Consider the following 27,799-nt stretch of genomic DNA (forward strand, 5'->3'; position numbering starts at 1 on the left):
AACAAATGAAACGGGCCTGGACAAAATGGATGATACCTCTAGAATAGATTGAAAATCATTTTTCCACAGGGACATGTTCAATTCAGGTGTGTCCTTTAATTGGCACCACAGGTATCTTCAAACTCATAACTATCTCTCTCTCTCTCTCTCTCTCTCTCTCTCTCTCTCTCTCTCTCTCTCTCTCTCTCACTCCCCCAATCCATTTTCCCTCTCTCTCTCTCCCCACAAATCTGTCTCTTTCTCTCTCCCTCTTCTCTCTCTTTCTGTCTCTCTCTCTCTCTCCCCCTCCCTCTCTCCCCCTCTTTCTCTAAGTCTCTCTCTCTCTCTCCCTCACCCAATCCATTTCTCTCTCTCTTGCTCTCTCTCACTCCCCCAATCCATTTTCCCTCTCTCTCTCTCTCCACAAATCTGTCTCTTTCTCTCTCCCTCTTCTCTCTCTTTCTGTCCCTCTCTCTCCCCCTCCCTCTCTCCCCCTCTTTCTCTAAGTCTCTCTCTCTCTCTCTCTCCCTCACCCAATCCATTTCTCTCTCTCTCTCCCCCAATCCATTTTGCCTCTCTCTCTCGCTCTCTCTCTCCACAAGTCTGTCTCTTTCTCTCTCTCTCTCCTCTCTCTTTCTGTCTCTCTCCCTCCCCCTCTCCCCCTCCCCTCTCCATTTCTCTAAGTCTCTCTCTCTCCCTCACCCAATGCATTTCTCTCTCTCTCTCTCTCTCTCTCTCTCTCTCTCTCTCTCTCTCTCTCTCTCTCTCTCTCACCCAATCCATTTCTCTCTCTCCCCCTCCCTGTCTCCCCCTCTTTCTCTAAGTCTCTCTCTCTCTCTCTCCCTCACCCAATCCATTTCTCTCTCTCTTGCTCTCTCTCACTCCCCTAATCCATTTTCCCTCTCTCTCTCTCCACAAATCTGTCTCTTTATCTCTCTCCCTCGCTCTCCCTCTTCTCTCTCTCTCTTTCTGTCTCTCTGTCTCTCTCTCCCTCTCACTCCCTCTCTCTCTGCTAATCCATTTTTCTCCCTCCCTTCCTCCCCCCTCACTCCTCTCACACCTTGTCTACAGTTTAAGATTTGCACATCTTTTGTAAGCTTTTGAATTGTTATTAGCAGTACAAAGTTGAATTGAACGTTGTCTGCCTGTCTGTAATCATCTATGTTGGCTCATGTGCCCTTTCCAGTTTTGTATTATTAATATAAATATTTTTTTTCCAACTCACTGGGCGTTCACGGCAACAAATTATTATTAACCCAGACTGCTGTGCTTCTCTGGGAGAACTAATTTTGACAGTCATTATGCCTCCTTCCTTCCCGTTTATCCTCGGACCGTTTGCTTCTTTTATGCTTACCGGTTGCTTGAATCCATATCTGTACTCATATCTGACTCTGATGAAGTCAAGACTTAACAACCACATGTCAACTCCATGCTAAATTGACATCCTTCTTAATGCATGATGAGTTCTGGCTTGGGATGCAGTTACAAGGCAGCAGGGGGAGGAGGAGGCGGAGGGGTGGGGAGCAGATGCTTTTGACAGTGTGCGGGCAAGGATGAGGGTCACTATGACTGAGAAAGAAATCAGTCGTGCTTCAACACACAAGCGCTTGTGCGCACACATGCAAAACCTTGAGTGAGTAATGGGCTGGCAAAAAGGACCCGGGGCCAACCTCACTGACACACACAGACTCAGCACACACTATATGGTGAATAATGGAAATGGAAATAACCATCGTCACTGTCAACTGACTGGGTAGAATAAAAGTAAGTACGCTTAATACCTACCATTTAAAAACATATGTATATATATATATATTAAGTAATATGTGACCCCTGTTCGTACTGGCTCAGGTGAAGTTGCATGGAAAAGAATGTCCCGGCACGCTCAGCCATTTTCTCTCATGCCACGATGGCACATATGACATCCCAGTGTGCTCCCCCTGAGCCTGCCTCAAAAACGCACGCAAAGCCTTTCAAAAGCATTACGCCGCCGACGGAAGACACGTTTATCGCGGCGGACACTTTAGTGAGAAGAAGGTTTGATTCAGATTCAGTCGGGAGCAAGGGAGGCAAAACAAACGGCGCTGGCCGAGCGCGGGGCTCATGTTGCTGCGGAGACATTTCAATAAGTGGGGCACAAGAGCGAGTGCACGCTGAAGCAAATAAGCTTTGAAAATAGCCTGCGATAAAACAGGCATGGCACGTTTCCTTTGGAGCATATGCACCTGGACGCTGCAACGCATACGCGCATGACAATATGCAAATCCTTGGTAATCCAAACATCTTAAATATGGCACTAGGCAAGTATTAGGTACATCTGCAAAATTTAATTAAGAGTTGGATCAAAATTTGACCCTTGTAAATGATGAGATTTGTTGGTGTACCCAATTTTATGGCCAATTGGTGCCAAGTCTGTAATGATAGATTCTAGGGATGTTTGATATCACTTTTTTTTCTGGTCTATACCAGTTCGAGTACTCAACTCTTAAGTAGTCACCGATATCAAGTACAGATAGCCCTAGTGTTTAAAAAAAAAATTATATATATATATATATATAAAAAACCCAAAATGTTGACAGATAATTTTAAAGAAAGGCATATATATACCCCAATGTAGCATTTTCCCTTCAAATTGCATGAAATTAATAGGCATTTTCTTATTTGCATCTGTTCATAAAATACACACAATAAAATTAATTGTAAGTAAGTACGGAAGTAAATAAATAAATAAACAAAATTAATAATCCAATGGCCAGAAAATGTCCCATCAAAATATGTGGCTGTGCATCTAAATGGGCAAGACACTTGCTCTGCCTGATACTGATACCTGGTATCAGTACTCACCCATCCCTAATGTAAATTATTATTAAGTTAATGAATTTAAAAAATATATTAAAAAAAAATAAAAATAAAAATAAAACATAACGGAACATAACGGAAAATGCTATATTCAGATCTATATATATCTTTCTTTAAAATTATCTGCAATTGTTTTTTTGGGGGGTACATTTCATGGATTAAAAGTAGTGGTATCGGTACTTGTTCCTAGAAAAAACGTCATCATCTAAAGTCCACAGTAGGAACAGACCGGTTATTGGCCTGGCCGATATTCAGCATTTTTACAAAGATCGGCATTGGCCTTCCTTAACAATTTTGACAGCTGAAAATAGATTAATTTTAATATGTGTTAACTTCAGTTCACTTTCTCAGAGATGCTGCTAACTCTGCGAACTCACTGCACCTTATAGTTTTACTTGAAAATAAAAACTACGATACTGCTAAGTGAAAATTTTACATTTCAAATATTTCAAAAAAAATTTGGGGGGGGGGTCAACATTTTGCAATTCTGAAAAGTTGTTCAATAAACATATGCTTAAAAACATTTCAACAGAGTTAAGAGTTATTTATTTATTTGGATGCCAATATTTTCCCTTTTAGTGGAAGTGAGAATCTAATCCAAATATCGGTTATCGGCCTTTTTGACCAATAATAATCGACATCTGTCCTGAAAAAAAAATCTCGGTCTATCTCAAGTCCACATGCTTGTGAGCGTGTGTGTAGACGTCAGGTCCGACAAGTATCAGGCATCTCCAGACTGACAGCCATCTGTTTGAATTAGTTTCACAGTTACAGTGATGCGTTTGACCTAAGTGTTTATCACATCCCCTCATACGTGAGCTGCTCCAGTCACATAAAACACACACGCATGTTCACTATTACACATTCCGCTATTCCCTATTTGACACATGAGGGACAATTTGGAACGGAGGGTCTGTGCAAGAGCGGCCCTCTGCAGTAATTGGGTCCCTTGTCACCCTGCAAATTCATGTCAGCCTTGGTCACATGGGATATTATTCTAAATGGCATCAGTGTCCTACTTTGCAGGTGTGTGTGCTCGAGTGTGTGTATGTGCGGACTGGGGGCTGAGGTAACACGAAAGGGCTTTTGTAAAATATTATCAAACTGATATCAAACAATAGTTACAACTTATGGGGTTTGTTAAGGTGCAATAGACAAATCATGTATTTTAAATGCACTGCTGAGCGGTCAGGGCTGGCGAAGGCCTTCTCTGATAATATTATCAGAAATTCTGACCTACATTTACAACCTCCGTCTATCCATTTTCTGTATCTAGCTTATCCATATTTGGGTCATGGGTTTGCTGGAGTCTATCCCAGCTGAGTTTTGGAGAGAGAGGGACACCCTGGACTTGGTTTTGGTCAAACTATTGCCAATGATTGTATAGTTTAAGTCACTGCTGTTTTTCAAGTTAAAGAAAACAAACACTTGTTTCTCACTATGAAACTCCACCAACAAACAGTAAGAAATGGTTTATCAGCGTATATGCAATGGAAACAATTAATAAGCAACAAACAATATATATTGGGTTGTTTTGGAATATTAAATATTCTGGGTCAAATTGACCCATTTCAAGGGTGAGCGAAGTACAAATATTTGTTTTTGGTTATGAAACTTCTCATCAAAAAGCTATTAAAATTGTTCAGAGACATTATCAGTTAAAATGTTAAATGTTTGACGAAATGGTTGAGAAACATTAAACTAGGAACATTTAACATAGCCCGGGTCAAATTGACCCATTTTAAAGTCGATTAACTACAAATGAGTAGTTTATGCTATGAAACGTCTCATCAGTTAAAATGGTTTACTTTGACATATTTTCAATTCAAATGGTTACTAATGTTATGGAATGCTTTTAGAACATTTAACATAGCCTTAACTTGAACAATTTGACGGAAGGCTTTAGGAACAATAACCTAGCAACAATAAACATAGCACGGGCCAAATTGACCCATTTTAAAGTCGAACAACTACAAATGAGTAGTTTTGCTATGAAACGTCTCATCAATTAAAATTGATTACTTTGACATATTTTCAATTAAAATGGTTACTAATGTTATGGATTGCTTTTAGAACATTTAACAAATTGACCCATTTTAAAGTTAAAGAACAACAAATATTAGTATTTCATGATGAAATTGGTTAAAAATATTTATCGGGATGCCTTTTCATTATTAAACATAACCTGGGTCAAATTGAAGTGAAGTCATAAGTTGTGAATGTCACACTAACATTCAATAAAGTAAGGATCAAACTATCCTGAGAACGTGTATGTGAGTCTAATCAAGAATAACCTATTCATTCAGACCTTTGCATAATGAATACAAACAATGACCTTTAGAGATGTTTTGTCTCTGACTAAGGATGACTCACTTTGTTTAAAATTCTGCTAAAATTACTCACCTGTATTGTTAGGTGAGTAATGACATGGCTGTTAAAGGCTAATTAAATTGTCGACAAAATAAAAAATTGTGACTGAACCCAAATGGATTCAAGTAGGATTAATGTTAAGATGTTAAGAAGTACGCTGATTAATTGTGCAGAGTAAATCATCATATGTAAATGATAATATGTATAAATGAGGAATATATCTGAACATTCAAAATTTGCTGTATCTATGTCGTCATGTTACTGTGTGATTTCCCCCCCCCAGTCCATATTCGGCTTTGGGTTGTTTTTCACCTCCGTCCTTCCTCATGTCTCCCTTTTTCCATTTAAGAAACTAGCGGCGCGAACTAGCGAACCATAAGGCTTCTCATTCTGTTACTCATTATTATTTTTTTGTTTCTTGTGACAAATTGATTTTGTGTTTTTACAAAAAAAATAAAAATTTGATTGGTGAATATAAAAAAAATACAAAAAATTAACCAATGAAAATTTAACATTTCCTTTTTTTAACTTGCTTAAAAAAAATGATACCATTACTAATTTATTGTATAGCTATTTGAGTAGATTTTGTGTTTTGTCTGATCAGCAACGAGTTTAGAAAAAATAATAACTGATCACCGATTCGATCAGAAGATGGAGCAATAAAAAAAAAGGAAAAAAAAGAAGAAGAGAAAAAAAAGATGGAGCAATAAACGTGTTTTAAAAAACTTTTAAGAAATGATCTTTACTCTACTGGCCTTGCCAATTAATAGAGAAAACCTACGTATAATTGACATCAATTGAAATGCATGGAGTTGGGGGTTCTTTAAAAAATGCTGATAAACATTAAATGTAACGTGGAGCCAATCAATGATGTCATTGATCAATCGGGCAAATTAAGACATTAAATGCTAAATATTGTCTCATTCCAATCCAGCCAATAAGAACGGTGTAAAGTCTACTTCTTAATTTCTTTAATTCTCAATAAAACTTTTAGCAAGTATTTTGTCCCTCTCGATATAAGTGCTCTAATCTTCTCAGATGTAACTGCATATTCACAGACATCCAATACTGTACATCAGAACTCTTTCTAACACTAGGCAACACAATTCAAGCGTGGGATTTTGTTGGGACTTATTCTCCTTGCAGCATAATGTTGAACATTCACACACACAAATGAGATACTGTATATGATGCACCAAAATAAATCACATGCCCAAAGGCTTTGACTCTCCTGCCTTTAGGAGCCATTTGGTACAATCCAATCCTGAGAGCACCATCTGTAGGTTGTTGCGTAATGAAGCAGCATGCTGCTGACAATGACCGCAGGCATCAAGCACTGGGAATAATTGGAAAGAAGTAAAAGTATGAGAACCGCACAAGATGGCCCGTGAAAAATAGCCAAAGAGGTTCAAGTGAGAAGATGATACTTAGCAGGAGACGACGATTAAGCAGTTGGTCAGTGTCACTTTAACACTGTAAAGTGTTATGTCAGACGTCAGAATCCATACAAGCGTTGTTCCCTGCTTCTCTGTCCCCCCGCCAGTTCCCAACGCAGGAAACACACACCAATAGAAGTAACAGAAAATTATGCAACGTGTTGTCAGAGTAGATTTGCTCCAAACGAGAAAGTTTTTGGCCAAGAGAAGAAAACGCTTGCTTATGAAGTGCTCGGCTGCAAAGGTACAATCGGGGCTATCCTCGTACATCACCTCACCCAGGTTGTCTCGTGGGAACTTTGCGGGCATTAAATATCCAAGACCTGCTGCATGGTTCATTAACAGTGCCGGGAACAAAATAGGGCTGTAAAGTGAGGATGATATAATGGCTAGTTAGTATTCAAAAGTTTGAAATTGCTTTTGCCAATTGCTGAAAGAAATATAGAAGGTTTTTAAAATACAAGATTACATCGAATCAAAGAAAGGTGAAATAGCTTATATTTCACAGTTGGAAATGGGAGGGAAAAATTGATATACAGTATTTGCATATGACACTAGTGAGTCACATGACACTAGAGAGGGACAAGAATGAACTATACTCGATTTGGACATTTTCACTTTTGTACTCACATTTGTTGCTGGGGATTCAGCTATTAATGGCTGTGTTTTGAGTTATTTTGAATAAAAAATAAATTAGCATTTTTATATAAGCTGTACCTGCCCTCTGGTACTAGAAACTGCTTTAGGTAACTACAACTAAAATAAAATATTTCAGGTGATTTAGCCTTGCAAGTAATCTCTTTTTTTATATTTCATTAGTTTTGCACAAGCGTATTGATATTTTCTGCTATAGACACAATTTCCCACCTGCCTGCTTTACAAATACCGTAAAATTAAGTTATAGTTGCCAGAAAACACATGACAGGTATAGGTTTCATATTTTTTTTAATATAAACATTAAAACATATTATTGTTACTGCGGAAATGTGTCATAGATGATTAGATCACATTTTATGACCAATTGTCGAAGTGTATTCCAAAGGGGTTTACCGACTTTTTCTTGCAACTGCATAAACAAGACAAAGGGCACGTTCGAGATATGTCCATCATCTACTCATGACACATGACAGGTTACTGCCGTAAACCTAAGTCCTGGCGAAGTGTTCAAAGTATTGATTGGATGATTTCTATGTGTAGTTGGCGCTGCTGAAATGTGTCCCGGAACAAGTGTTGATGGATGCGTCTGCGGCTGGGCGGCTCCTGGGAACACTTCAGCAGTCTCAAGGTTATGCGCCTGGCACCAAAACAGATGGACGCCCCTCATCGTAACGCTCTGTAATCTCTGCGGCTCAATCATTCCTCCCCTCTCTCTTGCTATCGCAATACAACATTTTTCTTGCTTTTTTCCGAAAGAGGCTGAAAATGAGAGACGGATTGCACTGTATGTTTCCACAAGCCTGGTGTTGTGTGGCACATCTCCGCCACTAGGTAACATGCGCAAACTGTAAAGTTGGGGTTGAAGGCTCACACACTCTATGAATGCATCTATGAATTATTTTATGCGAGAGACATAAATCTCATGTACAACATCAGGAGAAACACATTGGAATACCTTATCCTCTCCAGTCACAAGTTGGGCTGGAGCTGCAAGTGATAAAAGCTGGATTTAACAACTCCCCTGATCTAGCTGTCAAATTCCACATCTTATTGTCAGAGAAACTTCAAAAGTTCAGAGCCAGTTAGGGCTTTTACATTCGTTGCTGCTATGTGGAAAACACTCATGTCCATTTTTGTCTCTTTTTTTTTTAAATACATTTTTATGTTTTTGGGATGTCTACATTCAGTTTCATGACAGAAACATACAAAATTTAAAAAATGACAAAAAGCTTTATATCATCCAGACATTTGAGCAATGGATTGAAAAAATATACTTTTTTTGGGGGGGGGGGCACATAAATGTGGGTGTCGTTCGCATAGAAGTAGAAGGAAATTCCATGTATCCTTAATAGGGGGGCAAGTGGAAGTAAATAAAGAAAAATGAAAAGGGGACTTAGAACAGAGCCCCTTACTAAAAATGAGTGAATGGAGCATCAGTAAAGTCAGACATGTGAACCACTACACTTCCAATAGTGTTAAGAAACCTGGCTATTACACTCAAATAAAAAACAACAACATAATTTCTACAAGATTGAGTGCACATGTATGATTTTTTTTATCCAATTCATCTCTGCATTCATACCAAAATTGTCTTGCACTTTGGATAGAAAAGGTCCTTGCCCAGACTATTCCCAAAAAGGATTGTCTAAGAGGAATACTCAAGCTCAACAGCAATCATTTCTTTGACTGGTACAAGATCGAGTTCACTGCATATGTAGTCCAAAATGTATATGCATAATGAAACTGGCCATTCAATACTCATAAGAACTGGTGGTGTTTAGTACCACTCCTCAATCATGTCTAAAATTTTGACTGTTAGTGTACGTGAACGATCTAAGAGTTGGTACTAGTCTGGCATCAATTTTGTAAGCTCAAATTGGGTACATTTGTGTGTTGTTTGGTGGTGGTGGGTCAATCATTTGACCCTAATTTGACTTGGTGGGTTATTCAACTAACCTAAAAAGTTGAGTGAAATGAATAACCCACAAAATAACCCAAAAATGTGTTGCTTTGTGGTTTATTAATTTAATTTGACCGAATTTTCTGGGTTAAATAATTCAAAACGTTGGGATGGTTCATTTTTTACCCAATTCAACCCACAAAACAACCAAAAAATGGGGGTGCTTTGTGGGTTATTACTTTAATTTGGCCCAGCCTTTTGGGTTATTCAACTAACCCAAAAAGTTGAGTCAAATGAATAACCTACAAGGCAACCCCCCTCCCCTTAAAAAAGAAAAGAAAAAAGAGGGTTGCTTTTATTCATTTCATTTGATTCATCTTTTTGGGTTAAATAACTCAAAAAGTCAATTTTTGACGGAATTTGTTTTATTTTTGACTCAACTGTTTTTTAGAGTGTAAGGTAAGGCAAGGCAAGTTTACAATGTATAACAACACAGGCTCATGATCATGACAATGATTGCCAGCATCAGTTTACCGGGTCTGTGCTCTATCATCCTGTTTGTTTACCACGTCCCTGACTGGAGAACAATGCTGTGACCTTTGCAGTGATAATTCTGTTACGTAAGATGAGTAATTGCTCTGGATGTGGAAGGGAAGACAAGTGCCCGCTACTCTTCTCTTCCCTACTGCGCCCATGTGCTTAAATGCAATTCTGAAGTAGTCCACCCTATAAAACCTTTCGAAAGCAGAAGGCACAATGTGCTTCTCAAAGACTGTTGTTTCTAAATAGTCGCGTGCATGGTCTAAAAAGCCATACAATCTTGCTGGGTGTCTTCTTCCCATGAGTAACACATTCACAATTGTTGTGGGCAGCGAAGAAACACATGAAGAATATTTTTTTTTTAAACGGGATCTTAGATTGTTCCTGGCTGTCAAGATTTAGCCTCCACTTTTCCGACCACCTAGAGCGCTCTCGCCTGCTATGAAGAGACTTTACTGGCAAAAAAAAAAAATTCATAGGAAGGATGGAGTCAGGGAAGCAGACAATTACTGCCATTTGCTGCCAGCTATTATGGAGGAGGGGGCTGAGAGAAACACAGTGAAGCTGCACCCCTACACTGCTAATTAGAAACCCTCTCAAAGCAATGTGCTCACTGAATAAAAAGCCAGAAAGCAAACACGCAAGACAAAATATGCCTCTTACCATTTTTATTGCTACGCAGCTAGTGAATTAAACTAAAAATAAAAAGGTGTTGCAGTAAATTTGATTTGATCTGCTCACCATGCTATATATCCCGGAGAATGAATGAGCCGTGGGGATACACTTGGGACGGTTAGAGCAAGAGGCCTGAACAAGAGGCGAAGCAGTGGAGGAAAGTAGCAGGAAATCTGATTTCATGCTCCAGGGATTGTATCTCATTTTCTCCAAGAGCAGAGGGACAGTGTGCGGTTGTGCATATGAATGTACTGCCCCCTGGTGGTCACACTCCAAAAAGCACAAACGTCCCTCAATGTATCACCAGTGACGTCAAAAAGTCAACAGAATCAGATGAGGTTATTCCGACCTCATATAGCTCATATGTTTATGTCTATGGAAAATATATTGCATCATCAAGCAGATGCCTTGGGTCAAAGTGACCCAGGGACATTATTGCTCTTCCTGTCAAACATGTTCATACCAGTCCAAACATTGGGTAACCTCCTACTAAATCATACCTGACAGCCATGTGAAGCAACTATTGATCACAAATTTACACAAAATGTTTATCATACACTCTAAAAATAGTTGGGTTAAAAGTAACCCAATTCTGGATCAAAAATAGATCGATCCAATTTATAAGTCATTTTGACCCAACTTTCTGGGTTGTTTTATACAAAATGACCAAATTTTTGGACCCAAGTAAAGGATCTGACCAATATTTATGAGTTGTTTTGACCCAACTATTTTTAGAGTGTAACATTGAGTGGTATTTCTAAGAAACAATACAAATACTTTGGGTCTGTCTATTTTTTAAGAGAACATTCCCAAAACCTTACCCTGCAACCATAATATGGCAGAGACGATGCTGTGAATGCTCCAGTTCAAACAGACTATCATGGTTTGCAGGATTTTCAACTCAATGTTAAGAAAACATTTACAGGCGTCAACCATCCGAAACCACCTCAAACTATACTGTATTTGCAAACTCCCATAATATACGCAGTGTGAGACATTGGAACTTCTTTCCAACCACTCCAAAATCCTCATATGCTTGTAAAGCATCTTTGTTACCATGTACAATCCACAGTGCTGCAAAATCGGGTAAAACATAAGACAGCAGTACTCACGGTCATTGCAGTGAGTCCCTGAATAAGACGTCATGGAGCAGTCGCAAGTGAAGTTCTCCCACTGTTGGATGCACACACCCATGTTGGCACAGGAGTCCTCCTGGCAGGTGGTGCTAGGTCCTGCAAATGGGGAACAGGGAGAGACAAGGAAGCGTCTTCAACTAACTGTAATTGCTACTATTGAAATGTAACAAAGCTGTATCCATGCAAACACACTCAGCTAGTTTCTTGTTACGGTGCAAGTGGATATGCATGCAAGGAAGCGTTTCAAAAAAGTTTTATCCAAGTAAAACTTTCAATGCTGCATTCCCTCGGTGAACAAGCAAGACAAAACAGCAAGGAAACATTCACTATTTTCATTAAAGATATATAGAAAGGAAAAATGTGCTCCAAGCCATCATATTCTCACAAGGATTTTGTGGGAAATTTTTAAAAACAAAAATGTTATCATGTGCATACATATCATTAAAAATCACTTTATTTTGATGCAAAATGCTAAGTGTTAATAGAAAACGGTATTTATGTGTATGATTATTATTGTATTCACTATATATAATTATTAACTCATTCACTGCCATTGACGGCTATAGATGTCAAAAATTTATTTGAACTATTTCTATTAGTTTAACATTTTTTCCCACTTTTGTTAACACGAGTATGAAAACCTAGATATTTTTGTATTAGAACAGATATAAAATTTGTGATTAATGTGAGTTAACTAGTGAAGTCATGCAATTTATTACGATAAAAAATGTTATCGCCTGACGCCCCTAATTTTTAATAATCTTTTCTTTAAAAAATGATTATTAAAAAAAAATATATATATATTTTATTTAAAAGAAACGATTATTAAAATTTAGGGGCATCAAGCGATTAAAATTTGTAATCGTAATTAATCGCAGGACTTCACTAGTTAACTCACGATTAATCACAAATTTTATATCTGTTCTAAATGTAAAAAAAATAATCTAGGTTTTCATACTCTTGTTAACAAAAATGGAAAAGAAATGTTAAACTAATATAAATAGTTAAAATTATTTTTTGACGACTACAGCTGTCAGTGGCAGTGAATGAGTTAATATGCTGTTGATAAAAATAATAATAATAATAATAATTCTGTTTCAAAATCCGACTAAATTCCAGTGAGAATAGACTTTCCTCTCGTTTAGCTCTTCTCAAAGATATTTACTTTGAGAATACGTAATAAACATTTAGACATAAGATTTCATGATGCGCATGAGAAACATAAAAAAAAGAACACAGTGCATATCTGGTATGCACCTTAGCCAGAAAAAGTATTCAAATGTGTGTTTAGTATCCTCCAACACTAAACAGACTGCAGCTCTTACTTTTGAATACATATACAGAAAGGGAATGCAGAAAAACACAAGTCTACAGCATCAATAAGTCTATAACAGACCCCTCTAATCGAAATTAAATCAGACAAATGAAAAGGCAGTGAAATAAAAAAAAAGAATCCAAGTAATGAAAGACATCGAAAGTAGAAAACATGAAGTTTGCCATTTGAAAGTGCAGTACAGTGGAATGTATAGTAGGTCACCCACCGAGCATTTACTTCTAAGTGTTTAAAAGGTGTGAGTCATTGATTTTTGACTATGAAGCAGTTGGCTGCTCGCTCTCTGAAACACATCTCTCTGTCAAGGATCAACGATGACATTGATGAAGAGGCCTGATCATTAGCATTGCACACAAATGTCAGAGGCAGGAGATTAATTGCATCCATAGTAGTCTATAATTTCATTTTATGATTGCTAATGTTGCGAGACACATTGTCTCTTAATGATAAGGCAGATTAATTGATTATTCATTTTACAAGGCACTGGCATTGGCATCTTTAAGGTTTGTGAGTACGAAGCTTGGCTTAAATCAGGTCCTCTGTCAGTCTATAGTTAGATCAAATATAAAATACACACTAGGCATGAGCCATTATCATTAGATTCTGCCGTTATGGTAAATATTCAGTTATATTATGCTGTGAAAATTACAGCTCCAAAATGAGCTTTTTAAACATTGCGGGTAAATAAAAACAGCATTTTCCCCATTGCCCAACAGTGGGGGAAAGAATAGGAAGCCTGGTGGTTTGCTAATTAGTGCCCCGAGATTCTTGGATGTAAAAATAAATAAATAAACAAAATTCAAATTAAAAAATTGCGGTATTAAGCTATTAAAATTACAGCTACAAAATAACATCTTTGGAAATATTTGGGTACATTACAATTTTTTTAATACACCATATTTGATACAGAAGAAATATGCACCATTCATTTATTACTCACTATCCGTACCGCTTATTCTCACTCACATTGTCGTATCGCTGGCGAGCTCGTTTTAGAACAGACCCACAGGCAGGTTGCTGACATCTTTTCTTTTTTTTTTTTTAGGACAATGCGCATTAATCAAGAGACCAAAACAGCATCTTTATTTGCAGTGTCTCTTTCGCCTTGCTCCCTTGTGCCTCCTCCATTTGGAACTGCTCCCCCTCCCCTCTCTGCTCACAGAGAAGGAGGGGAAAAATGTTTACGGCTTAGAAGTCTGCTTCTAAGCTTTACTGCTGAGAGGTCTGGTGACAACCAGTATTAGCGCTTATTGAAACCTTCACGTTTTAAAACAAAACAACGGTAAACAATCGAACCGATAATCAGCCGATGTCTATAGACTAAGATGTATGGTTGCATGGCTGGTGAGCTATTTCAGCGTCACTACTTCTTCTCTCAGAGCACCTTTCTGATTTTTTGCCCTCTTTTTTTTCAGAGAGCAAGTCACCTCTGCTACACTGAGGGGCAATATTGCCATGCCTGGTGACACCCATGATGCATTGCACACTGCAGACTTTCAGGCAAGCAGGCCTCCAAGAAGCGGCCCTCTACCTTGCAGGTCGGCTTTGGTGAAACCAACTTTGTAAGAGCAGGAAAAATATTGTTTAAAAAAGAAAGAACAGAGCGAAAAACAAGGGCAAGTTAGTAAAGGACCAGAGCTTGAAGAAAGCTGTTCTATAGAGTAAAATATAGTGTTTACTAGCCTCAATATCCAACCCTAAGGTTTTAAGGCTCTACATTGGTAGTATGTCGCCCTCTAGTGGAAAACTAATGCATTCGGATGCTAGAAGTTTACCATGAAATGTAATGTTTAAATTACTGGCTACAACATAAAAACAAAAGTAGAGTACAATAATAATAGCCCAAAAAAAAGTATGACTGAATTACTGTGCTCATATCTGCTTTCATTTGTTGTAACATTTCTTGTTTAGTAAATAATTACTTTTAGCAAACAAGAACAAATGTGAAAATAACGAAGCGGAAATATTTTCCCACAATGAAAGAAAGTAGGGGGGTTAAGTAAGCAGCATTAAAAAAACAGCTTAAGGGCTTACGGAAATCTCTTCTAATTAGACAGATCATTTTGTAATAAGCTATTTGTACCTTCACAGCCCCGTTCAATCTGCCCACTGCGGAAAAGGGCATCACTGATGAGGTCTGGCAGGCGGCCGTTGAGGTCAACTGAGGCCAAACAGCCCTGGAAGCCTTCACGAGAAACTACCAGCTTAGGGAGGTTCTGATACATGTTGGGTCCCAGACCTCCGACGAACAGATCACCTAAAGCAAGACAAAGAGGAAGACGGTAAATGAGCATCATTAACTGTGAACATTGTTTCACTAAATAAGTCACTGGGGCTTTCCAGAGTGGAGAGAAGTAGTTCTTTATTGTTTTTCACAGTCCCATGACAATTATACACAACAATAATAATTAAAAAGACATTATACTACATTTCCTTTACCTTTTTATTCCTTTCATTAAATACTCCCCCTGATGCAGTGAAATACAAATGTGTCACTCTGGTAATTACAAAACAGTGTTAAAAGTCTGTCTGTTGGTAAGCGGCTCATAACTTACAGACTAAATAAGCACGTTTGTGTTCTAATAGTTTTTAAATTAAACAGTAACATAGGCACTGATAAACATGTGATGTCTTCAACCCGGTTCCGATCAGAAATTGCAATTTGTTTTCACAGTCACAACCCGTCCGAGAAACATAAAATAAATAAATAAATAAAAAAGACCAACAGAGGGAGACAGGACGGGAAGCCTGTCGGTTCGCTAATTAGCAGCCCAACTTTATTGGATGGAAAAAGAAATATTGCGATATTCCGGTATTAAAATTGCAGCTCTAAAACAGCCTTTTTGAAATATTTGGGTAAATTAAAAACAGCCTTTCTGAAATATTTGGGTAAATTAAAAACAGCATTTTTTTTCCATTGAACATAATCTATTTGTTTTTAAATACAGTATAGAATATTTGGTTCAGAAGAAACGTGTACCATTCATTCATTATTCACTATCCGTATCGCTTACTGACACTCGAATTGTCTCATCACTGAAAAGTGGCTAATAACTTACAGACTAAATAAACATGTTTGTGTTCTAACAGTCTTTTAAATAAACAATAACAACAGCACTGATAAACCAGGCCCACTAAAAAAAATGCAATTTGGCTTCATAGTCACAATCCATCTGAGCTAAACCATAAAAAATAACAATGATCAACAGAGGGAGACAGGGACAGAATGGGAAGCCTGGTGGTGCACTAATTAGCGCCCCACGTTTCTTAGATAGTAAAAAAGTAAACATGAGGAAGGAGTAAGGGGGGAAAAAGGTCAAATAGAAATCATCACAAAGCAGAATATCCCAATTTAAAACTTGTCATTGCAGGTAAAAGATTACCTTTTAAGTCAAGGTTCTTTGCTCCGTTGACATTCTGGGTGACCGACTTGGAGTCCACTTTGAGCGCGTGCGTGTTAGAAGCATCTCGTGTGATTACTACATTGTGCCACTGGTTATCATTCAGCGGGTTGTCACTGTTCCCCTTCAATAGACTTGGGCCATTCCCAAGATCAAACACATAGTGGATGAATCTGTAATGTAAACAGTGCAGGATTAATGATCCCTTCCCAGACCAAATCAATGGTAATGGTAAAACACATGAAAACGTTTAAGAGGTCAATTACTTGTAATCAACTACGTCAATGTAATAATCCTCTGTGGGCGCTATCCCACTCACCCTTTGACCAGTTCCACAGCAATAAAGTCACTCCCGTCGCCGCTGTTAAAGAGGATGAAGCCATCGGGAGAAGTGGTTTTGAATTGAAAGAAGAGGTGCATCGTGGTGTAAGCCTGCAGAGTGGCCAAGCCCAGGTAGCTGCCCTTGGTCTTGAAAGTCACCGGGTCGGCGATAATGAAGCGCATGCCAAAACGGGCGTTGAGTTCGCAGAAGTCGATGTCCCCGTTCTTGCACATGTCGATGTATTGCATGCCGTTGAACTTGAGGCTCTGACGGGGTTGCGAAAAATAAGTTATACCACTTCATCTGAACAAAACTTGACTTCTTGTACCGTTTTAAAGAATTGGACTTTTACGGAAGAGGATTAGGGCCAGTGAAGAGAAAAAAAAAGGTTGGAAGGATTCTGACTTTATTATCAGAATTTAGACTTTAAAGTCAGAATTCTGAGAATAAAGTCAGAATTCTCATTTTAAAGTGACAAGAATAAAGTCAGAATTCTCACTTCAATCACAGAATTCTGACTTTAAAATGAGAATAATAGTAGCACTAAGAAAGTCAGAATTTTGACTTTAAAGTTAGAATTCTGAGAATTAAGTCAGAATTCTAATTTTAAAGTGACAAGAATAAAGTCATAATTCTCACTTTAAAGTCATAATTCTGAGATTAAAGTCATAATTCCGAGAATAAAGTGAACATTCTCACTTTAGTCATAATTCTGACATTAAAGTCATAATTCTGACTTTAAAGTCGGAATTCTGACTTTAAAGGGAGATTTAAATTTTTGTAGAATTTTTAAAGAAAGTGACAATTCTGACTTTAAAGTGAGAATTCTGAGAATAAAGTGAGAATCCTTTTTTTCTCTCTCTCTTCACTGGCCCTAATCCTTTTCCATAGACTTTATACCTGGAGGTGTCCTATAAATGAAGAGGGCGCCGAGGATACAAAGCGCCTCTCAGTAAGGATGCCCGTCTCCACATTGTTGAACTCGAGACGGGTGTGATCGCCTGCCATCTGGCCTAAAAATGTAAGCGCATAAGCGGTATAAGAGTCGAGAATTACCATGTAGCATACAGTACCTCTACCTAGGACTGTGTGTTATAAGAGCAGACATTCATGCAAATACCTTCAGCCACGTCGTCATCCACAATAAGTTTGAGGTTTTTACCGCGCCGGACAACTCGCACCGAGTGCCATTCATTGTCGTTGAGCTTTTGTCCAGCATAAAGAGCCTCAGGACCTTTGCCTGAAGAGGACCGGTAATTAGTCAGTTGATTAGACAAGGGTGCAACAAACAAAAACAAATCATCTGCACAGCAAATTAAATTAATCATAATTAGAATGATTTCTGAATGGGGGGGGGGGGGGGTTTGGAATTGTTTTTAGTTTTCAGTAGAGGAAAATAAAATGTCAACAAGCATAGGCACATTTGCTGTTACTCATACAAAAACTCTGCTTAGGAAAAACTAAATAAATGATTCCTTATCCCTCACTTACATCCAGTTAGCTCATTACTGTCGCTGATCTAGTTTAATTGCATCTCTCCATTCCCAAATGTTCACCCTTGTTTCAGTCAAATTACAAACGACCGATAATCATGACATGAATAGTTAATAAGGAAAGCAGTCAGGGAGGCAAAGGGACATTAGAATCACTGAACGTTAGAGGGAGCGCTTGTACCACTACAAGAGTTCATTGGTGGAACTCAATTTTTCACACACAGGTAGGTTAATCATTGTGGTCATTTAGGTATCCACGCTAGACTTAAAATTACAGTTTGAATGGACTAAACCTGAGACATACACAGGCAAGATATCTGGAATCCTTCCGTGAAAAAAAAAAGCATCTACAATAACACTGAAAGTGACAAAAGTGATGAGTAATTAATGACAATCTTCTGATTGTTACCCACAGAGCAAGTAGTTCTAAAGTGTGAAGGGTGTTCAACAGTCAAACCGTGACAACCAACTGATATATATACATATGGGACTAAGATAAATTATAAAAAATATTGTGGGGATTTCTTTCTTGAATGAAACGGTACCAAAATATTTGACCTACATGTTTAAATACAGGTACTGTAAAATCCTATCAATAACACTTATATTTTTGCACCCAAAAATTATATATACTGTATATCCAAAAATAGCTCACAAGTAATTGGACATTGTCATTTTCTAGGAATGCTGTTCAAACGATTATTTGAAAATGTAAACTATGGAAAAGATTTATAGAAATAAAGTGTCACATATTAGTATTTACTGTATTTGTTTCCTAATATGATTGGAGTTTTAACATATATATAAGTAATTAATTATTATTAAATTTGACTGTCACAAAAAACAAACAAATCTTTTTAGAATTGATTATCCTATCGATTACTCTGGCGATTATTCAGTTACCCCTATAACGCCAAACATATCATATTAAATACAAAACAGAGAATGATATTTTCCCCCCCATTAAAACCCTGACATATATGATCTGGCACATGCATTACACACATACTCCATTAGAGGGCAGTAACACCCAGCTGATGGCTTTTCCAGTGACCTTGCAAGATCGCCCCAACTGAGAAAGGAGACATCTATACTTATTAATACTGGGATATGCTCTTTCAGATTTTTGGAAATACAAATATGTTTGTTATGTCTGTTTATTAATATTTATAAATGTACAAATTTAAAGCATTGTGACCGGATGTATCAAATATGACACAAATCTAAAGTCATATGTGGAAGTTGATTATTATTTTTTTTAAACCAATAACTACTCTATTTACCAAAAAATCTGAATTTTCTCACATATATTTCATGGTTCAGGCTTTTTAGGGATATTAACTGCCGTTTTAAGGCAGAAATGTTTGTGTTACAATTGGTGATCGACTAAGCTGATCCCCCCCGTTCCAAACAATAACATGATAATAATAACACGTGATTGATCGTAATTTGAGCTTCTTTTTTTTTTTTTCCAGAAGTTTTATCAAACTGGTAGCCCTTTGCTCTAATTAATAGGCAAGATCATCAACTATCATCTTCAAAAAGGTTGGTAACCCCTGACCTAGAGGTTGTAAAAATAAATAAATAAATAAAATCACTGATTTATGGTGCATACATAATTCAATATACGTCATATATTGTATTTGAAAGTAAACAAATTAAAGCAGTTAATTTAAAAGCAAAGTATAGAAATAATGAATAGCTTACTACATTTACTAAAAGATCGTACAGACTAGAGCAAGAATAAGATTTTCAAAAACATGATTTAAAAAATACAGTACTTTGAAAGACCTTAGTCATAGATAAGGGAAAATAACATAGTTGTTAATCTTGATTTAAAAGCATTTAGACTTTATCAGGGGACGGTATTATACACAAGTACAAAAAAACATTTATTTTAAGGGTGATTTTTGGTGGGTTTACTCACTGTATTGCAAAGTCAAACCAAAGTCCTTCTACAAATTGATAAAAGTAGAGTTCTTGTCTTGAGTAACAGCAACTAAATAGAGTGCCAAAAAAGATGCGCTGTAACTATTACAATATAATTGAAAAAACAAATGATTTTGAGTTATTATACCAGGCATACAGGGAACTATTAAAAACTAGTTCCCTGAATTAATTCCTGAAATGGGCCATTTAAAATATATGGAGAACATTAAGTCAGATTTGCATAACTTTGATCTCGGGCTATTACTTCTCTCTCTCTTATCTGTGAAATCCTCTTATCAGTCCCCCACATGCACACATCTCAGCCCTTTTGCAACTGGCACACTGCCTCTCCTAATCAAACATTTATCGAAGGAAGAAAGGCTCCAGAAGAAGAATGTTGACTTACTGGTGTTACAGTTTATCCTGACACAGTCTAGATGGGGAGGGGAGAATAAATGACAGATGAATTTGCATCCTTCAAAGTTACAGCTGCAGACATCCAAGTGCAAGAGAAGGCCACTTTCTGGGGACGGTCACATGATGCCAGCGGCCATTTAAATTTGCCAAAATATTCATAATTTGGGAATATAAAAATAGTATCCAATTATCACCTGCATGTCATGTTTCGCTTCTGTGGGGTTGGGTTTTTGTTTGATTTTAGGTGTTCATGTTCCTTTTTGTCTGTGTGATCAGTGTTTTGTTTTGTGCTCCTTGTCTTTTCCCTCGTCTCGTTAGGTGTAACCACGTCCATCTGTGTGTCTTCCCCAGGTGCTCCTTGTCGAGTAATTAGTGTTGGTGTATTTAGTCTGTTGTGTCTGTCCAGTCGTTGTGGGAGCATTGTCGACGTTATGTGTGGAAGTTCGTGTGGCTCGTCCCATCAAAGCCAAGCTTTTGTCAAAGCCAAGCTTTTGTCAAAGCCAAGCTTTTGTCAAAGCCAAGCTTTTGTCAAAGCCAAGCTTTTGTCACAGCCAAGCCGTCTTCGTCACAGCCAAGCCGTCTTCGTCACAGCCAAGCCGTCTTCGTCACAGCCAAGTCGTCTTCGTCACAACCGAGCAGCCATTGTCACAACCAAGTCGTCTTCTTCGCAGTCAAGTCGTCTATGTCACAGCCAAGTCGTCTTCGTCACAGCCAAGTAGCCATTGTCACAGCTAAGTCGTCTTCGTCACAGCCATAGCCCCAGCCAAGTCATAGCCACTCCACAGCAAGTCAAGTCAAGGCAAATCAGGTCTTGTCACGTCATGCTCCAGTTCCAGTCATGGAGGCCAGTCTAGTCACATCCTGCCCAGTCATGGCAACCAGTCTAGTCACGTCCTGTCCAGTCATGGTGGCCAGTCCAGTCACGTCCCATCAAGCCATGGTTGTCTGCTTACCGTTCTCCCTGTTTCATTAACGTTTCTCATATTGTTTTATTTTATATCTTTGTTTGGTTCCACCATCCCTCAACCAGTCACGTCTCCCTTGACACTGCACTTCTAATGATTATACTGGAAATGTTAGAGAGTTGTTGCAACGTCATGGTAAAATTTTAATATGAAAATGTCCGCTTGGAAATTAATGGCCACATCAATCTCAAAACTCAGCAATAGAGGCAAGATATTGTCATAATGATCAACTATGTAATATTAGAAAATCAACTGATTGACTGGTGTAATGTTATGACATGTCAAGAGTATTGCACCTCCAGTTTGAAATTCATGTGACCAGGCAGGTCATGTGCCGTCAACCGCAACAGAAAAGTGGGAGCAAACACCCTCGAGCCATGCAGCACCGACAACCGTAGAGAAGGCATGTTGACGCCAATTTAGAGGGCAAAACTGTGGTCGAACAATATTTTTCCTGTAACGGAAAGTCTACATTTTCAGTGCTTAGATGAAAACTACATAGTCCTTTAGGAGTTTAAAAAGTGGCTAATAGGGGTTATTCACATGATTATCATCTACAATCTGTGGAGCGTCAATATAACATGTCAGGCATGCCTGGTCTGCAGGTGCGCTGGGTGCTGTGGCATCAAGCTGTTTGCCAGGCGGGCCGCAGGCTCGGGGCCTTTGAAGGGGTGAGTGCCATCTTTGAGCAAGGCATGGGGGATGCTAACTAAACCAAGAGATACACTCATGGATGAATCTGCTATGATGAGGATTCAAAAAAAGAAAAATATAAAAAAGTAACAGACCCACACATCAAGAATGCAGAAAATGTGGCAGTACTAAATGTTTCCGACAATAGATAATCTACAATGTTGCAACGAAATATGAGATCATTCTCTAAAAAATTAAATCAAAATTGAGATGAAAAAAGAAGAAAATAACTGATTTGGTATTATGATCAGCAGAAGACAAAAGAGTTAAGTGTTAGATTGGACAATCTCCAAAGACAAGGCCAGAAAAAAATACAGCCCAGGCAAGTCAGCAAAACATGCAACTCCAAAAACTGGTTTAGTATGTGTTAGGTCTGATTTTACGTCTGCACAAAAAAAAAGGCAAGACAGAAGAAAATGCATAAACAAAAAGGCTTCCCCTGAAGCCAGTCGAGGTCAGCCTCCAGGGGTTCGGGGTGGGGCTGTATACGATACCTAAGTTGACCGTCAGTTTGACCCTTCCGCTGTCCAGCTCCAGTCGCAGAGTGTCTGCTGACTCGCGGGATGTGGCTGCCATGAGCAGACCGAAAGCCCTTTGGGACATGAAGCGAAGCGAGACATCCTCCGCTTCTGTGTGCACCACGTTTGGGATCACCACCTTCATGTACATGCTGCCATCGTAGGACAGGATGGATGCCTCTGCAGGAAAAACATACACAAATAGGGAATTTATTCATATGAAGGGAGCATTAAAAAGGGGCCTAAAATAGAACCTTGTGGCACCCCAGTCGTTGGCTGAAGAGACTCAGAACTGCAGTTGTTAACTGATACAGATTGAGTTTGAAGATACAAACATGAACAATTTCACCCCCCTTTTCTTTCTTTCTTTTCCTTTTTGCTTGACCTGTTGGGGTCACCCCAGTGTGTCATTTTTATCATGTACAGTAACGTATCTTTTGCATCCTTCTCACACCAACTCCCCTCATGTCTTATCTCACTACACGTACCAACATTCTCCTGGGTCTTTCTCTAATTCTCTTGCCTGCATGGCAACTTCATCATCATCATCTTTGCCTCCAAAACATCAAACCTAGAGCCATGCCAGTCCTATTGTGTGTCAGTATATCGCTGGTGTCTGGTGGAATCCTCATACCTCCGACCCTTTTTGGTCCCCTTTTGGACACATCAGCAATATTATCCAAAAGTAGGCATGGTACAGCTCAAGTGATAGAGTGGTCATCTCCTATGCTGAAGGTTGTGGGATTGTTTCTGAACACTTGAGGGATTTTTGATTTTATTTTTTTCAATTACATGTAATATTTTACTCTCTTTCGAGTGCAAACACTGGACTGTTGACCCAAAGGGCTCTATTTTTGTGACCAGCACAAGTCTGGCGCAAGGGGCGATCTAAATCTGCGCAGGTGGGCTAGACTTTGTTTTGGTATTTCGCAAACAAACACAAAGATTGGCACAGTTTAAAATGGGAATTTTTCAGCGACTTTATTCTCCACAAAATTGTCGCTTAAGAGGCACACACCTCTTTAAATTGTGGAAGGACAAAACTGATTTACAAGAAATCCAAGTGCACAAAGCATTTTTATAGGGAACTGCAAGCAGGACACCAAGGGCGGATGATGTAAAGTTGGCCAGGGAGCGCACTGATCTGTAAAGTGGGCATTTGGTGACTGCCATCCAAGGATCCCACATAAACACAGGGAGAAAATGTAAACTAAACACTGGAAGGCCAGAGCCCAGATTCAGTCTCGGAACCTCAGAGATGTGAGCCAACCACTAGGCCTATTCAGATTTCCATTTTTTTCCTATTCTAACACATATCACTATTTTTTTAATAACACTAGTCCCTCAATAGAGTCACAGTTGAGCTGGAATTTTTCCAAACTGACCGTGGGTGAGAGGAGAGGCAAGGTACACCTTGAATCACAGGGCCTATTCCAACAAGGTTGGCTAGCGTCCCAGAATGGATTATATTAATTCTTAAGAGTTTCTATTGGATGCAGTCAAAGGCAAGAATGCAGATATTATCATCATGTTTGATTCACTTGTTTCTGGTGCAGACACCTCGGATTAAATAAAGCACGTTTGCTATGAAAGCGTAACATACACTCTATAAAAGGGAAAACAAAACGATCTAATTATAAAGTTGGAGCATCCATGTATGCAAATGGTAGGCAAATCATTGAAATAAAGGCTGAATAATAAAAGGGGACCTAACATCGAACCTTGTGGAATCCCAGTGGTTATCTGATGAGACTCAGAACTGCAGGGTTCGATCACACACATTTGTTTGCTATGAAAACATACTCTCAGACCATCTATAAAAAGGAAAATAAAATATTTTATCCATGAGAGACACAGATACATGTCCCACATGCACGGTGGCAGTGGTATTCATCATCCGGCACATGGCAGGCCAATGTCTGGCAGCTCGGGGCTGTGATGCGCTCACGTGCTGCTCGGTGTGCAGAAAATTAAATCATCATACCACTTCCTCCTCAGCAATACCCCTCCGCAGCGTTCTGTTTAGGTCTTTGCTCTAATTGTGTAATATTTTGGGGACGGGGGGGGATTTTGTCAACGGCAAATAGAAGCAATTGGAAATGACTCCAACATCATGAACAAAATCTCTAAGATGCTGAAACACATCATGAAGGTTTGAAGGCAATTGGATGGATTTTTGTTTACTTGAGTTCAAAAGGGAAGACAAAATACATAATGAGTTATGAAATCTGGTGATCAGTAGTAGGTTGTTTTTGTGCTAGTGCATATTTTAAAACACTAAGTACCACTGTTTTTCATTTGTCTTGTGGCATGCAAGTTTTGTCTTAATATACTACAGATTTTGCTCTCTGCCTTTACCCCTGAATTGAAACTACATTGCCAGAGCTTAAAGACGGGAAACTATATATTAAAAAAAAAAGCAAGTACACATAAACATGGCAATAAATCTCTCATGTGTTGATATTTAATGCTAAGAGTTTTTACGCAACTATTGGCTGTGTTTTGTTGTAGACTGAATGTACCATAATTAGTCAAAATTTATTAAAATGTATGCAAATTCATGGGTTAACTCTGATTAATACACATTTTCAAAAAATAGCGGCAATTGTAGCACACTTGCAGAAAATGAAATAATGAACCTGCTACTGGAAAATAGTATAGTTACAATTTAATATAATGTGTGCATTTTTGTTAAATATTCATGAGACAATTTGTGCACACATCCATTCAGAATAATTTTGCTCAGCACAATACGACACTTAAGGGAGAGGCCCCATATATGTGTCTTCTGTATGCGAACCATTATGGGCTATACAGTACTATAAATTCCCCGTGATGCAATTCAAACATTAGCTTGATTTCAGTGCCTGTGCTTATTTATAAATTTTCTCGAGCAGGATTTGCCTAAAAAAAAAGGTTGCAATCAATCTTGAAGCAAAACTTGAGATTGTCTTTGCTTTAAAATCAGCTGTGCTCAACAATCTATGGTTGCCTAAATAATGAGGGAGCCTATATAAAGACACATACAAAGATAAATTCATGTGAATGTTCTTAACAACAACTGTAATATAAAACATAATACAGCGCTTAATTCTTGCACACAGTAGTTTATAAACTTTACCAAAAAGTAAACATACACTGTAGATACATTCGGGTATACATTGTGAATAAAACAGCAGTATGCAATGTGTGTGCAATTATTGTGCTGTTATTTTATTCAAATAATACCCACTTTAATGCAAATAAGAAGCTTTTGCAGGATGCTGTAAGTTTCAAGCATTCCTGATGCAAACAAAGTGTTTGCATCAATATATTAATGTGATAAAACACACATGCAAACGTTCTCTAGAGAGCAGAATTGTAAATGTCATTTTAAATGTCAATTAAGATGCCGTGCGTTACCCTACACTTAACACAATTAACAGTTCAGCTGATGGAACATTCCATTTCCCCCCCCCATTTTATTTGCTTTGGCAGTTAGAGTGTTTTTGTCATTATATCCTGAAACAGTGACAATTCTGTCAATTTGGTGTTTATTTTCATTATATACACACACATGCACATATACTGTAAATCTTTACAATATGATTTGTTGTCAAGTCTCACATATCTACACAGCTGCATAAGTGGCTCGACTTCTGAAAGGAAATTTCAAAATGCACTGATATGACATTTTCTCCCCTTTCCTGATTGTGTTTGCTGTTCAAGTATGCCTGAGAGGGTAGGAGCCATTTTTCGTATGCACCAAAAAGCACACAATTAACTCAAAACATCTCGGAGGGTTCTAATATAGCTTTTGGTCAGACTTCTGGCACAATGATTAAATCAGTTCGTGCTCACTGTGCATTTCTTATGAGATGTATTCATTATTTTTTTGTGTGTGTGGGGGGGCAATAATAAGGATTATTACGACGGCGTTTTAGGGCCATGTATAATTTATTTTGATTTTTTTTAGAGGGTCGGGGCAATAATCAAGAGAAAAAAAACCTCATAAATTTGCCATTTAACAAAGTTGTAAATTTGCAAGTTTATAAAGTGGCAAATTTGCGAAATTATAAGGTGGCAGATTTGCGAGAAAAAAACCTCAGAAACTTACGAGAAATACACGTAGCGTACTACTCGGATGTTTGTGCCAATACTTTCCGATCGGGTTTTCGAATAAGGAGATAGTAATTGCTTTAGCAGACATTAACCATAAGCATTTGCTCTTTGAAGCGTTGGGTACGGCCAGCGATAAAGACGCCTCGCTTTGCGAAGGTCCACGCCCTGAGGATCAAGCATTTAAGTTAATTTGTTAAAATGTGTACGGTATTTACTTGTACATTTATGTTTCCAGAATATTATTTACACATTTAAATATTTTGGTAGTTTTTGTACAAGTAGCTAAGTTGATGTATGGAATCTGCTGCTCTCTGCCATTCACTTGCATTTACCTAAAGTATGCTAGCTTCTGATTAGTCAGCTGATAGGGGATCAGGAAAACATGCCGCTCTCGTTGCCGTGTATGACAAGTAAAGTTTAAATTAAGAATGATTCCGTCTCCATCCTGCCTTTTTATTTTATAAACAGTGTCCCATTAACTACCAACGAATCCTCACATTAGACTATAGCTTTGCTACGTGTATTTGTCGTAGGTTTCTGATGTTTATAAAGTGGCAAATTTATGAGTTATATATATATATATAATACGCCATCGTACATTATAAATATAAACAATAAAACAACTGTATGCATTAATTACCGAAAAGGAAAACTCATTATTATCAAACTGTATTTAGATTACATTGCAAGCCAAAACTGTTGAGTAAAAGGTCAACAATGATCAGGATTAAAAATATTCTTCCTGTGTTTCACATAAGCAGGAGATAGACTGAGGAGAATCTGAAAATTCATAAGCTGTGCTGGTGTGGCGTCAATATGAAACAGTAAGCCGTTTCGTGCAGCAGACATTGAATAGGCTTTACATGAGGTTGAGCTAAATCCGCAGTGCTTTATCAACATGTGACAGATATAATCAGCATCGGAAACAAGACAAGACACGCAAGCACAATCTAACGATTTTTTATTTTATTTTTTGTAAATAAATGTGTATTTGCTCTAATTCAATCCACAACATAGAAGATAGCTGACTCACACCCGCTATGATTTTGTCTTAACCTAATCGCTGGAAAGTCAT

General features: G+C 38.1%; 1 protein-coding gene across 15 annotated transcripts in view; it reads right to left on the minus strand.

Moving 5' to 3' along the window:
- Positions 1-27,799, minus strand: part of nrxn3b (neurexin 3b) — a 266,978-nt gene that overhangs the window by 125,614 nt on the left and 113,565 nt on the right. For 10 of the 15 annotated variants that reach the window (XR_015091006.1, XM_086061874.1, XM_086061863.1 and 7 more), the window contains 9 exons: positions 22,600-22,803; positions 20,437-20,463; positions 17,729-17,848; positions 17,509-17,621; positions 16,606-16,874; positions 16,269-16,459; positions 14,969-15,142; positions 14,417-14,443; positions 11,529-11,648 (listed from right to left, as the gene is read on the minus strand). Coding sequence is in view for 13 of the 15 variants with exons in the window: in XM_086061874.1 (XP_085918000.1) it covers positions 11,529-11,648; positions 14,417-14,443; positions 14,969-15,142; positions 16,269-16,459; positions 16,606-16,874; positions 17,509-17,621; positions 17,729-17,848; positions 20,437-20,463; positions 22,600-22,803 (1,245 nt within the window). In the remaining 2 variants the exon portion in view is untranslated. The remainder of the gene's footprint in view (positions 1-11,528; positions 11,649-14,416; positions 14,444-14,968; positions 15,143-16,268; positions 16,460-16,605; positions 16,875-17,508; positions 17,622-17,728; positions 17,849-20,436; positions 20,464-22,599; positions 22,804-27,799) is intronic. The other 5 variants (XM_086061865.1, XM_086061872.1, XR_015091007.1 and 2 more) reach the window with 3 other exon arrangements.

The sequence above is a fragment of the Leptonotus elevatus genome, chromosome 18, assembly GCF_054856555.1.
Source record: "Leptonotus elevatus isolate MCC_2025b chromosome 18, RoL_Lele_1.0, whole genome shotgun sequence".
In the NCBI taxonomy this organism is placed as follows: Eukaryota; Metazoa; Chordata; class Actinopteri; order Syngnathiformes; family Syngnathidae; genus Leptonotus; species Leptonotus elevatus.